The 14,655-nt window shown below is 43.0% G+C and overlaps 1 protein-coding gene across 1 annotated transcript in view; it reads right to left on the bottom strand.

Moving 5' to 3' along the window:
• Positions 1-14,655, bottom strand: part of ACTR3 (actin related protein 3) — a 72,778-nt gene that overhangs the window by 34,794 nt on the left and 23,329 nt on the right. The window contains exon 3 of the mRNA XM_080669599.1: positions 1,979-2,034. Coding sequence (XP_080525725.1) covers positions 1,979-2,034 — 56 coding nt within the window. The remainder of the gene's footprint in view (positions 1-1,978; positions 2,035-14,655) is intronic.

Genomic DNA, 14,655 nt, shown 5'->3' with positions numbered 1-14,655 from the left:
TAAGCAAAACCAAATTTTGTAAAGATGAAAGTGACATATCAGTAATCTCCTAAAATAATTGTTTAATCACAACATAATGCCTTATAAAAGATTACATATTAAGAGATTGCAAAACCAGAAATAGGTTGAATTGTGTCCTGCAAAAAAAGTTATGTTGAAGCCCTAACCACAGAATGTGACCTTATCTGGAAGTAGGGTCTTGCCAGTTAAAATAAGGTTATTAGGGTGGGCCATACTCCAATTACTAGTGTCCTTTTAGAGGAAATTTGGACACAGAAAGCCACACAGAAGAAAGGCAATATGGAAACACACAGGGAGGAGACAGCCAAGTGATTGTATATACAAGCTGAGGAATGTCCAGTATTATCAGCAAACACCAGTAGCTACAAGAGGCAAGGTTTCTCCCCTAGAGCTGTCAGCAAGATCATGGCTCTGTTGGCAACTTGCTTTTGGACTTCTAGCCTCCAGAACTTAAGTCTCTTGTTGTTTTAAGCCACCCAATTTTTGGTACTTTGTTACAGCAGCCTTAGGAAACTAATACAAGCATATACAATGGTCTAACAGCACTAAACTCAAATACAGGGTGGGCAAAACTTGGTTTACAGTTGTAATACAAATAAATAATAAAAGAATAAGCTGTGTTCACATACAACTATAAACCTACTTTTGCCAACTCCTGTATAACTAAAGTCAAGTACTAGTCTACAAAAGTACTTCTATACAAGTCAGCAATAGAGCCAATATTTTGTCATCAAAAACAACTATAAATAAATTGATATATAAATGTGAGGAAAAGTAAAGAAAAGCAAACCTGCCCTTCAGTGTACACAAGGACAACATAATGGTACCACCAAACTAAGGCCACGATTCTCACATGAATAAGCTATATCATCAGTGTCACCTAAAATCCTTTCTAGGTATTAAAGAATTAGACTTAGGTAGTAGGCTAATTTCTTATAAAATCAATTCCTAGAAAAGTATACCAATAAACTATTCATGTCCAATTAGTACCCAACTGAGACTAAAGATGTGCAGTCTTTGGCAAGCCTAATAATTCCTACCTAGTTCTCAACTTCACTAATTCTGCAACATCAACTGCTTTCATTCCTCTCTGCATGTTTATTTTTCCATTTCTTTCTTATTTTCATAATAAGAATACACAAAAATATTCAGTCACATAAATACTACTGTGCAAAACTACTGACACTCCCAAAATTAAACTGTCCAGGAGTTAGCACCACTAAGCAAAGGCTCAAAAGGTCTGAAATGTAATAAGTTAAAGTTTCAATTCAACATTAGGACAAGTAAATCACAGGTGTTACTATATAGCATGAAAAAGATGAATCGTTTGAAAATCAAAAGTATGCCAAGGACCAGATACATAATCCATGCTAACAAATAAAAGCTCTAACAAAGCCAAGTATGAGAGTATTTTTAAAAAATTACTGAAAGACAAACTACTTAAAGTTGATGTTCAATTAGACAAAATAGGACAGAATAATAACACTGGGTGGTTATAAGATATTAGAAAACAGCTTAAGTCAACATCTCTAAAGATGAAATTCCGTCCTTATTTTAAAGCATGAGCTTTGGTCAGGATGTCAACAAGCACAAGGCCCTGCAAAAAGTAATCATATCCAAAAACCAAAGGACAGTCTTTGTAAGTGTGTGATAGGGATGCACTTCTTAACAGTTAGTTTACAAGCACATACTGTTAATAGCAATATCCTTAAAGCAGAAGCTTGTTTAATTCCTTCATCTTATCTTTAAAGAGACACTTGGAAGATTTGGTAAATGGAGTTAAACAGAGAGCTGAAATGAATGATTAAAGGTGCAGAAATGAGGCCACACTTAAAGTTTGCAAACCACAGTATTTAAAAGATTAAATAGTGCTGTGTATCAGAAATGATTATCTTTTACTTTAATTAAGAAAAAGATCTTTAAATCTGTTAATTTGTGGCTTAAAAGAAACACTTACAGGAAGGGATGATAAACTGTGGTTCTGTATTTCCAGCATATCCTATTTTTGTATACCTGCAAAATAAAAAGAATTTTATAAGGATTTCACTTACATCTTAGCAATTATTAATTTAATTCTTAGATTTCCATTTATTATAAAGTGAAGTTCCATGGTGGGTAAATAATATATAAAATTCCATAGCTTCAATTCATTTAAATATCTCTACTTTGAAAATTATAAATACCCATAGCTTTTAACCAGCACTTCCAGGTCTAGAAACTGATCCTGTAGAAATATTAATACACTAGAGGCCCGGTGCACAAAATTCATGCACCGGGGGGGGGGTGGGAGGGGGGGGTGTCCCTCAGTACAGCCTGCACCCTCTCCAATCTGGGATATCCCTCTCACAATCCAGGACTGCGAGCTCCCAACTGCTCACCTGCCTGCCTTTCTGATTGCCCCTAACCACTTCTGCCTGCCAGCCTGATCACCCCCTAATCACTCCCCTGCCAGCCTGATGGATGCCTAACTGCTCCCCTGCCAGCCTGTTTGCCCCTAACTGCCCTCCCCTGCAGGCCTTGTTGCCTCCAACTGCCCTCCCCTGCAGGCCTGGTACCCCCCAACTGCTCTCCCCTGCAGGCCTGGGTCACCCCCAACTTCCCTCCTCTGCCAGCCTGGTCACCCCTAACTGCCCTCCCCTGCAGGCTTGATCACCCCCAACTGCCCTCCCTTGCAGGCCTGGTCCCTCCCAACTGCCCTCCCCTGCTGGCCATCTTGTGGTGGCCACCTCGTGTCCACATGGGGGCATGATCTTTGACCACATGGCGCAGCCATCTTGTGTGTTGGAGTGATGGTCAAACTGCATATTACTCTTTTATTAGCTAGGATAGAGGTCTGGTGCACGGGTGGGGGCCAGCTGGTTTGCCCTGAAGGGTGTCCCGGATCAGGGTGGGGGTTCCCTTGGGGCGTGGGGCGAACTGGGTGAGGGGCCTGTGGTGGTTTGCAGGCCGGCCACGCCCCCCAGCGACCCAAGTGGAGGCCCTGGTATCTGGGATTTATCTATCTTCTACAATTGAAACTTTGTAGCCTGAAGCGGAGCCAAGCCTTCTGCTTGCTCAGTGGCGGCAGCCATTTCTGTTGGGATTTATTTATCTTCTATAATTGAAACTTTGTAGCCTTAAGTGGAGGCCAAAGCAGGCCAGGGTGTGTGGAAAGCTTGGCTTCCTCCATCACCAGGGGCAACCCTAGCCTCCTGCTCTTTCCAGCTCCGTGGCTGCCGCCATTTCTGTTTGGGTTTATGTATCTTCTATCATTGAAACTTTGTAGCTGGGAGTGGAGGCCTGGGCTGGCAAGGGCAAGCAGAAAGCTTGGCTTTCTCCATTGCCGGGAAACCCAAGCCTCCCTCTTGCTCTCTTTGGCCGCAGCCACCTTGGTTGGGTTTATTTGCATATTCGCTCCTGATTGGCTGGTGGGCGTGGCTTGTGGGTGTGGCGGAGGTATGGCCAATTTGCATATTACTCTTATATTAGATAGGGTACTTGAAGTAAAGTATAACAAGGCCATGTTAATGTACATATACATGTTAAATGTATATACTGCATCTTTTTTGCTACAATCTTGATTATAACAGCAAAAGACTGGAAATAATTTAAATAACCATCATATGAGAAACTAGTTAAATATGCTAAATTTATACTATGAAATATTACATAGCTATTAAAAAAGAGATTGAAGAACTCTTATGTACTGATTGAAACAATCTCCAAATTGTATTGCTAAGTGAACAAAGCAAGGTACAGAACAATGTTTCTTTCAAGTATTCCACATCTTGTATAAAAGTAAAAGGGCAAGATTAAAGACATATAGTTTATTGTATAGGCACAGAATATCTCTAAGAGTATGAAGAAATCAGCAACCGTAGTTATCCCCGGGGAAGAAAAATGGGGTAGGTGATGGTCAGGGGTGAGAAGGAGATTTTTTTTTTTTTTAAATATATTTTATTGATTTTTTACAGAGAGGAAGGGAGAGGGATAGAGAGTTAGAAACATCGATGACAGAGAAACATCGATCAGCTGCCTCCTGCACACCCCCTACTGGGGACGTGCCCGCAACCAAGGTACATGCCCTTGACCGGAATCGAACCTGGGACCTTTCAGTCCACAGGCTGACGCTCTATCCACTGAGCCAAACCGGTTTCGGCAGAAGGAGATTTTAATAGCCTATCATCTCATACCATTTGAATGCATTACAATTTAATAAGTATAGTTTTTTAAATGTTTTACCACAGTGAACTCTGCCTATATTTTTACAATAACAAATAATAAAAAAACAAGCAGCACATTGGGGTAACTACTTAGGAGATAACTGGACACTAAAAACAAAATCCTGTGAAGTCTGAATACAATGGATATACATGACTAAATTAGAGTATTTAATGACTATCAGAGATGCCAGTATTTTCACCAATTTTTTAAAAAATGTGAAGGGAAATGTCTTGGTTCACTTAACCTTAAAAGTTACTTAGCCTCTAAGAATTAATTTGGTTCCTGGCTAAAAGAAAAATGTGGTATATAGAATGCAATCTAAAAAATAGAGAAAGTAAAAAAGGTGAAGGAGTTAGGGGGAAAAAAACCACAAAACAACCTAATAGACTACAGTATGTTAATTACTAGAGGGAAAGAAAGGTGGAGGGAGGTAGAAGAGGGTAAAGGGGGGATTAATGGTGATGAAACTTGACTTGAGGTGAACACACAATACAATATACAAATAATATATTATAGAACTGTACCCCTGAAAACTATATAATTTGATTCACCAATGTCACCCCAATAAATTCAATTAAAAATTATCAAAAAACAAATGAAAAATAGAGAAAGTCATATACTAAAATCTGGAAAAAATTTGCTGAGTTAGGCTGAGCCCTCGAAACCTCACATTTTTTCTGGTGGAGAGATAGCAAAGAACTAGATGAAAAAAGAAGAATTGGACTCTTTAAAAACTCTTACATTATTAGGAAACTTTAAAAAATGGTTTGAAAATTAGACTTTGAAAATACTCACAAAAAAATCCAAAGTTCAGAAAGAATCAAAGTTCCAGAAAGCATTTAGAAAATATCTAACAAGAATAAAAAAATCAGAATAGGGACTTATAGAACTCTCAGACTTAAAAGAAACATTTTAATACTCATATACTTTGAGTGGTGCAATACAGAGATTTTGTAACATAGAAACCCACACCCGAAACCTATATGTTCATGTTGACCAATGTCACCCCAATAAATTTATTTTTTAAAAAGAAAAAAAAATACTACGTAATATAAGAGTAATATGCAAACTGACCATCACTCCAACACACAAGATGGCTGCCCCGATGTGGTCAAAGATGGCCATCCCCATGTAGACACAAGATGGCCAGCAGGGGAGGGCAGTTGAGGGTGAACAGGCCTGCAGGGGAGGGCAGTTGAGGAGGACCCAGACCTGCAGGGGAGGGCAGTTGGGGGAGGGACCAGGCCTGCAGGGGAGGGCAGTTAGGGGCAACTAGGCTGGCAGGGAAGTGCAGCTAAGGGCAACCAGGCTGGCAGGGAAGGGCAGTTAGGGGGGACCAGGCCTGCAGGGGAGGGCAGTTGGAAGGGACAAGGCCTGCAGGGGAGCATAGTTGGGGGGGACCAGACCTGCAGGGGAGAGCAGTTGGGAGGGACCAGGCCAGCAGGGGAGGGCAGCTGGGGGGGACCAGGCCTGCAGGGGAGGGCAGTTGGGGGGGACCAGGCCTGCAGGGGAGGACAGTTCAGGGGACCAGGCCTGCAGGAGAGGGCAGTTGGGGACAACCAGGCCAGCAGGGGAGGGCAGTTGGGGGCGACCAGGCCAGCAAGGGAGGGCAGTTAGGTGTGACTGGGCCAGCAGGGGAGGGCATTTGGGGGCAACCAGGCCTGCAGGTGAGGACAGTTAGGGGTGACCAGGCCTGCAGGGGAGGGCAGTTAGGGGTGTCCAGGCTGGCAGGGGAGGGCAGTTAGGGGCAATTGGGCCGGCAGGGGAGGGATGGATGTTAGGGGTGACCAAGCCAGCAGGGGAGGGCAGTTGGGAGCGACCAGGCCTGCAGGGGAGGACAGTTAGTGGTGACCAGGCCAGCAGGGGAGGGCAGTTAGGGGTGACCAGGCCAGCAGGGGAGGGCAGTTAGGGGCAATCGGGCTGGCAGGGGAGCATTTAGGCGTCGATCAGGCCAGCAGTGGAGTGGTTAGGGGGTGATCAGGCTGAAAACCAGAGTGGTTAGGGGCAATCAGGCAGGCAGGCAGGCAAGGGGTTGGGAGCCAGCAGTCCTGGATTGTGAGAGGGATCCCAGATTGGAGAGGGTGCAGGCTGGGCTGAGGGACAAATACCCTCCCCCCAACCCTGTGCATATATTTTATGCATCGGGCCTCTAGTGCTCATATAAAATACTTTAACCCTCATATATAAGAAAAGAATAGAAGCATTTAAGTAGGGAAAGTAGAAGAGATGAGAGGAAAACATTCTAGGGAGATTTGAAGGAACTGAGTCTAAAAGCTGAGTCTAAAAGAATGAGCTGGAATAGGCAGTACATTTCTAACCCTTTACATATCAATGCATATAAAATATAGTAATATTTGAAGAGTACATTATTTTATTTTTTCCATTACCACTTATCCCATCTATGCCCTCTTGCACACATACACCTCCCATATCACCACACAGTTGTGCATGTCCATGAATTCTCTCTTTTTTTTCCTTTTTTAAAGAGCACATTCTAATAAGTTGGAGGAAGCTTGGTATAGCTAGCTATAAGAAGTTTGCTTAAATTTTTATGTAATTAAAATTATTGGAAAAAATGAAATAAAACACTTAAAACTATCAAATAAAAAGCTTTCCAAAAGTAAACTTCCATTAACCTAACTTAACTCTATCAGTTTTCATACTTGAAATGGCTAATTTGATTAAGTCATTTTTACAATAAACTCAAAATTTTTGAAAGCCACACAGAAGAAATTGTACAAGTAGATGGCAGAAAAGCTCCTCTCTGACTAAAAGAAACTCCTTTTTGAGGGATGAAAAAGGATATTTCATACAAATGGAAATGGGAAAAAATCTGGAGTAGCAATACTTATATTTCACAAAATAGACTTTAAAACAAAGGCTATAGTAAGAGACAAAGAAGGACACTACCTAATGATAAAGGGAACACCCAGCATAGGAGCATCTAAATATATAAAGGCAATCTTGATGGACATGAATAGAGAGATTGACAGTATTACAGTCATTACAGAGTAAGTTAACACACCATTTATATCAATGGATAGATTTTCCAGAGAGAAAATCACAAGGAAACAGTGGTCTTAGGTAACACACTAGATCATATGGATTTAATTGAAACCTTTTAAAGCATTTTACCCCAAAGCAGCAGAATATACATTTTTTTCAAGTGTACATGGAACGTTTCCTAGGATCGACCACATGTTAAAATACAAGACAAGTCTCAATAAATTTAAGATTGAAGTCATATCAAACATATTCTCTGACCATAATGGTATGAAACTAGAAATCAAACACAAGAAAAAAAATAACCTGAAAAACAAACAAAAACATGGAGGCTAAGATACATGATACTAAACAATAAATGGGTTAAAAGTGAGATCAAGGAAGAAATCAAAAGATACCCTGAAACAGCCGAAACCGGTTTGGCTCAGTGGATAGAGCGTCGGCCTGCGGACTGAAGGGTGCCGGGTTCGATTCCGGTCAAGGGCATGTACCTTGGTTGTGGGCACATCCCCAGTGGGAGGTGTGCAGGAGGCAGCTGATCGATGTTTCTCTCTCATCGATGTTTCTAGCTCTCTATCCCTCTCCCTTCCTCTCTGTAAAAATATCAATAAAATATATTTTAAAAAAAAAGATACCCTGAAACAAATAAAAATGAGAACACAACAATCCCAAATCTCTGAGACACATCAAAAGAAGTCCTAAAAGGGAAATTCATAGTATTACAGGCCTATCTCAAGAAACAAGAAAAATCTCAAATTAAACAACCTAACTTACACCTAAAGGAATTAGAAAAAGAACAACAAACACAGCCCACAGTGAGTAGAAGGAAGAAAATAACTAAGATCAGGGCTGAAATAAATGAAACAGTCTTTAAAAAAAATACAAAAGACCAATGAAACAAAGAGCTGGGTTTTTGAAAAGATAAACAAGATGGGCAAACCTCTAATAAGACTCATCAAGAAGAAAAGAGAGAGAACTCAAAGTTAAAAAAAATCAGAAATGAAAGAGGAGAAGTAACAACTAACTTCACAGAAATACAAAGGACTATAAAAAAATATTACAAACAACTACATGCCAACAAATTGGAAGATCAGGACATAACAAATAAATTCCTAAAAATATACAACCTTCCAAAAATGAATCAGGAAAAATCAGAGAATGTGAAGGGACAAATTACAACTAATGAAACTGAAGCAGTAATCATACAACTCCCAACAAACAAAAGTCCTGGACCAGATGGCTTCACGGGTGAATTTTACCAAAAACATTCAAAGAACACCTATCCTTCTCAAACTATTCCAAAAAAATATCAGAGGAGGAACAACTCCTAGGCTCATTCTACAAGGCCAACATTATCCTAATTTCAAAACCAGCCCAGCTGATGTGGTTCTGTGGTTGAGCATCAACTTATGAACCAGGAGGTCAGGGTTCAATTCCTGGTAAGGGCACGTGCCCGCCGGGTTGTGGGCTGGATCCCCAGTGTGGGGCATGCAGAAGGCATCCAACTAATTCTCTTTTATCATTGATGTTTCTATCTCTCTCTTCCTTTCTCCCTCTGAAATAAATAAAAATGTATTTTAAAAAACAAAACAGAAAAGGATACTACAAAAAAAAATTATAGGCCAATATCCCTGATGAACAGATACTAAAATCCTCAATAAAATATTAGCAAGCCGGTTCCAGCAATACATTAAAAAGATCATACACCATAATCAAGTGGGATGTATTCTGGAGATACAACATTGGTACAAAAGCCACAAATCAATAAACATGATATACAATATAAAAAACATGAATGATAAAAATGACATAATCATACCAATAAATACAGAAAAAAGCATCTGATAAAATCCAGCACGTTTAAGATAATAATTCTCAGCAAAGTGAAAATAGAGGGATATGCCTCAACATAATAAAAGGCCATAATAAAAGGCCACAAACTCACAGCCAACATCATATTTAATAGGCAGAAATGAAAAGCATTTCCCTTAGGATACCCACTTTCACCACTTTTTAAAAAATTAATATACTTTTAAAATTATATTTTTATTGATTTCAAAGAGGAAGGGAGAGGGAGAGAAAGATAGAAACATCAATGATAGAGAATCATTGATCAGCTGCCTTCTGCACATCCCACACTGAGGATAGCGCCCACAACCCGGTAGGTATGTGCCCTGACCAGGAATGGAACTGTAACCTCCTGGTTCATAGGTTGACACTCAACCACTGAGGCATGCCGGCTGAGCTCACCACTTTTATTCAACACTAAAGGAACAATGCACGAAATTTGTGCAAGAGTAGGCCTTCCTTACCCTGGCTGCTGGCACCAGCTTCTCTCTGGCACCGGGGGCCCAACCTTCGCTCCGGCCGCCAGCAGGGACCTGCGATTCGGGCTTCCCTCTCAGCCCCAGTTTCATCCAAAAAGTCGTCCAGAAGGACATCCAGTCTAATTAGCATATAACACTTTTATTATTATAGACTAGAGGCCCGGTGCACGAAATTTGTGCACGGGGGGGGGGGGGGGAAGGGAGTGTCTCTCAGCCCAGCCTGCACCCTCTCCAATCTGGGACCCCTCGAGGGATGTCTGACTGCCCGTTTAGACCCAATCCAGGTAGGAACGGACCTAAACGGGCAGTCGGACATCCCTCTAACAATCCAGGACTGCTGGCTCCCAACTGCTCGCCTGCCTGCCTTCCTGATTGCCCCTAACCACTTCTGCCTGCCAGCCTGATCACCCCCTAACCACTCCCCTGATAGCCTGTTTGCCCCTAACTGCCCTCCCCTGCAGGACTGGTCCTCCCCCCAACTACCCTCCTCTGCAGGCCTGGGTCGTCCCCCCCAACTGCCTTTCTCTGGAGGCCCGGTCGCCCCCAACTTTCCTCCTCTGCCGGCCTGGTCACGCCTAACTGAACTGCCCTCCCCTGCAGGCTTGATTGCCCCCAACTGCCCTCCCTTGCAGGCCTGGTCCCTCCCAACTGCCTTCCCCTGCTGGCCTGATCGCTCACAAGTGCCCTCCTTTGCAGACCTGGCCCCTCCCAAATGCCCTCCCCTGCTGGCCATCTTGTGGTGGCCATCTTGTGTCCACATGGGGACAGTCATCTTTGACCACATGGGGCAGCCATCTTGTGTGTTGGAGTGACGGTCAATTTGCATATTATCCTTTTATTAGATAGGATAGAGGCCTGGTGCACAGGTGGGGGCCGGCTGGTTTGCCCTGAAGGGTGTCCCGGATCAGGGTGGGGGTTCCCTTGGGGCGTGGGGCAGCCTGGGCGAGGGGCCTGTAGTGGTTTGCAGGCCGGCCACACCCCCCGGCGATCCAATCGGAGGCCCTGGCATCTGGGATTTATTTATCTTCTATAATTGAAACTTTGTAGCCTGGAGCGGAGCCAAGCCTCTTGCTCGCTCCGTGGCCACAGCCATTTTTGTTGGGGTTTATTTATTTTCTATAATTCAAACTTTGTAGCCTTGAGTGGAGGCCTGGGCCCGCCAAGGCAGGCGGAAAGCTTGGCTTCCTCCATTGCCAGGGGCAACTCAAGCCTCCTGCTCTCTCCAGCTCTGTGGCTGCCACCATTTTTGTTGGTATTTATTTATCTTCTATAATTGAAACTTTGTAGCCTTAAAGCAGGCCTGGGCTATGGAAGCTTGGCTTCCTCCATCGCCAGGGGCAACTCAAGCCTCCTGCTCTTTCCAGCTCGGTGGCTGCCGCCATTTTTGTTGGGATTTATTTATCTTCTATAATTCAAACTTTGTAGCCTTAAGTGGAGGCCTGGGCCCACGAGGGCAGACGGAAAGCTAGGCTTCCTTCATTGCCAGGGAAACCCAAGCCTCCTGCTCTCTCCGTGGCCGCAGCCATCTTGGTTGGGTTAATTTGCATACTCGCTCCTGATTGGCTAGTGGGCATGGTTTGTGGGTGTAGCGGAAGTACGATAAATTTGCATATTACTCTTTTATTAGATAGAATAGTAGTGCAAGTCCTAACCATAGCAATCAGAAAAAAGAAAAAGAAATAAAAGTCATTCAAATTGGAAAAGTAAAACCGTCAACATTTGCAGATAATATGATATTGTACATAAGAACCCTATAGATTCCACCAAAAAACTACTAGAACTGATAAATTCAGTAGAGTAGCAGAATACGAAGTAAATACCCAGAAATCAGCTGAATTTTTATACACCAATAATGAACTATCAGAAAGGCAAACTAAGAAAACAATCCCAGTTACAATTGCATAAAAAAAAATACCTAGGAACAATTTTAACCAAGGAAGTAATAGACCTGTACTCAGAAAATTGTAAGATGCTAAAGAAAGAAACTGAGGAAGATATAAATAAAAGCATATACTGAGTTCATGGAAAGGAAGAATTAAGACCATTAAAATGTCCATACAATCCAAAGCAATCTGTAGATAGCAATTGCGTATTCCACAGGACTAGAACAAATATTCCAAAAATTTATATGGAACCACAAAATACCCTGAATAGCAACAGGAATCTTGAGGGGAAAAAAACAAAGTAGGAGGAATCATGCTACCTAATATCAAACTATACTACAAGGCCATAGTAATCAAAATAGCATGGTACTGGCATAAAAATAGACATATACATCACTGGAACAAAATAGAGAGCCCAGAAATAAACCCATGTCTTTATGTTCAATTAATATGTATTTGACAAAGGAGGCAAGAACATATACAACGGGGCAAAGATATTCTACTTGAAAAATGGTGCTGGGAAAATTGGACAGATATTGCAAAAAAAATGACATCAGACTACCTTTTTACATCGAACACAAGAATAAACTCAAAATGGATTAAAGAATTAAATGCTAGACTCAAAACCAATAAAATCCTAGAAGAAAACATAGGCAGTGCGATCAGACATTTCTTGTAGCAATATCTTTGGAAATATCTCTTCAGGCAAGGGAAACAAAAGAAAAAGTTAACAAATGGGCCTACAACAAACAAAAATGTTTTTGTACAGCAAAGGAAACCATCAACAAAATTAAAAGACATCTTATCTAATAAAAAGGAAATATGCTAATTGACACTCACGCCGTCGCAAATATGGCAGCACCCACCGCCAATGAGGGAATATGCTAATTGACTCCCACGCCCTCAAAGATGGAGGCACCCACAGCCAATAAGGAGGGAATATGCTAATTGACTGCCATGCCCTCAAAGATGATGTTGCCCACAGGCACAAGGTGGCGACACCCAGTCCCCTCAGCCCCGAAGGGGCTGCAGGCGCGCGGCACACTCCGCGTGCCTGCCTCCAGAGTCCCCCAGTCCCCTCAGCTGCCCAGGGTCAGCCCGAGGCACAGGCAAGCCTCGGATGGTGGCTGCCCAGCCACCCAGGGTCGGCCTGAGGTGCAGGCAAGCCTTGGATGGCAGCTCCTCAGTCGCCCAGGGCCGCCCAAGGCTCAGGTAAGCAGGGTGTGATGAGGTCATCGCCTTCCCCTGATTGCCGGGTTACCTCCCGCCCCTGAGGGCTCCCAGACTGTGAGAGGGGGCAGGTCGTGCTGAGGGAACCCCACTCCAGTGCATGAATTTTCATGCACCGGGCCTCTAGTAAGAACATTTGCCAATGATATATCTGATAAGGGGTTAATATCCAAAGGTTATAAAGAACTTACAAAACTCAAAACCAGCAAAACAAATAATCTAATTAAAAAATGGGCAAAGGAACTGAATAGACACTTCTCCAAAGAGGACATACAGATGTCCAATAGACATATGAAAAGATGCTCAATGTCAATAATCATCAGAAAAATACAAATTAAAACCACAATAAAATATCACCTCACAACTGTCAGAATAGCTATCATCAATAAAATAACAATCAACAAGTGTTGGGGAGGACATGGAGAAAATGGAACTCTTGTGCACTGTTGATGGGAATGCATATTCGTGTAGCCACTGTGGGAAATAGTATGGAGTAGGCGTCCTCAAACTACGGCCCGCGGGCCACATGCAGCCCGCCGAGGACATTTATCCAGCCCACCGGGTGCCGCTGCCTGTCCTGCTTAGCAGCCGACTCGTCCCGGGCCCGCAGTGCGCATAGGAATTTGTTCATAGTTTTTTTTTTAAACTATAGTCCGGCCCTCCAACGGTCTGAGGGACAGTGAACTGGCTCCCTGTTTAAAAAGTGTGAGGACCCCTGGTATGGAGTTACCTGGAATAATTAAAAATATAACTGCCTTGCCCGACCAGTGTGGCTCAGTGGTTGAGTGTTGACCAATGAACCCGGAGGGCACAGTTCGATTCCCGGTCAGAGCACATGCCCAGGTTGAGGGCTCGATTCGCAGTGGGGAGTGTGCAGGAAGCAGCTGATCAATGTTTCTCTCTCATCAATGATGTTTCTCTCTCTCCCCCCTCTCCTTTCCTCTCTGAAATCAGTAAAATAGATATACACATACACATATACATACTTATACATACTAGAGGCCCGGTGCACAAAATCCGTGCATGGCAGGGGGTGTCCCTCAGGGGGAGGGGTGGTTCCTCAGCCCGGCCTGCACCCTCTCCAATCCAGGACCCCCTCAGGGGATTCCCGACTGACAGTTTAGGCCCGATGCCAGATCGGGCCTAAACCAGCAGTCGGACATCCCTCTCACAATCCGAGACCACTGGCTCCTAACCGCTCATCTGCCTGATCAACCCTAACCATTCTGCCTGCCTGCCTGCCTGATCGCCCCTAACCGCTCTCGCCTGCTGGCCTGATCCCCCTAATCGCCTCTGCCTCAGCCCCCGCCACCGTGGCTTTGTCCAGAAGGACGTCCAGAAAATGTCTGGTCTATCCGGTCTAATTAGCATATTACCCTTTTATTAGTGTGTATATGTATGTGTGTGTGTGTGTGTGTGTGTGTATATACTAATTAGTGTGTGTGTGTGTGTGTGCAATTCTACTTCTGGGAATATATCCAAAGAAACCCAAAATACTGATTCAAAAAATTGTAAGTGCCCCTATGTTTATTGCAACTTGTTTATATTAACTGAGATAAGGATGCAGAGCAAGTGTCCATCAGTAGATGAGTGGATAAAAAAGTTGTGGTACAATGTACACAATGAAATACTACTCATCAGTAAAAAAGAAGGAACCCTTACCTTTTGCCATAGCATGGATGGACCTGGAGAGCATTATGCTAAGTGAAATAAGCCAGTCAGAGAAAGGGAAGTACCATATGATTTCATTTATATGTGGAATCTAATGAACAAAATAAACTAACAAACAAAATATAAACAGATTCATAGATACAGAGAACAGACTGCCAGCTGTCTGAGGAGAGGGGGGTTGAAAGACTGGGTGAAAAAGGTGAAGGAATTAAGAAAAAGAAAAAAAAAGCCAACTCACAGGCAACAGTATGATTACCAGAAGGAAAGGGGGGTTGGGAGAGGTAGAAGAGGGTAAAGGGGAGATCAATGGAGATGGA

The sequence above is a fragment of the Plecotus auritus genome (genome assembly GCF_963455305.1).
Source record: "Plecotus auritus genome assembly, chromosome: 5".
NCBI lineage: Eukaryota > Metazoa > Chordata > Mammalia > Chiroptera > Vespertilionidae > Plecotus > Plecotus auritus.
Note: the sequence above shows the minus strand (reverse complement) of the source record. Positions and strands in the feature narration are given on the sequence as shown.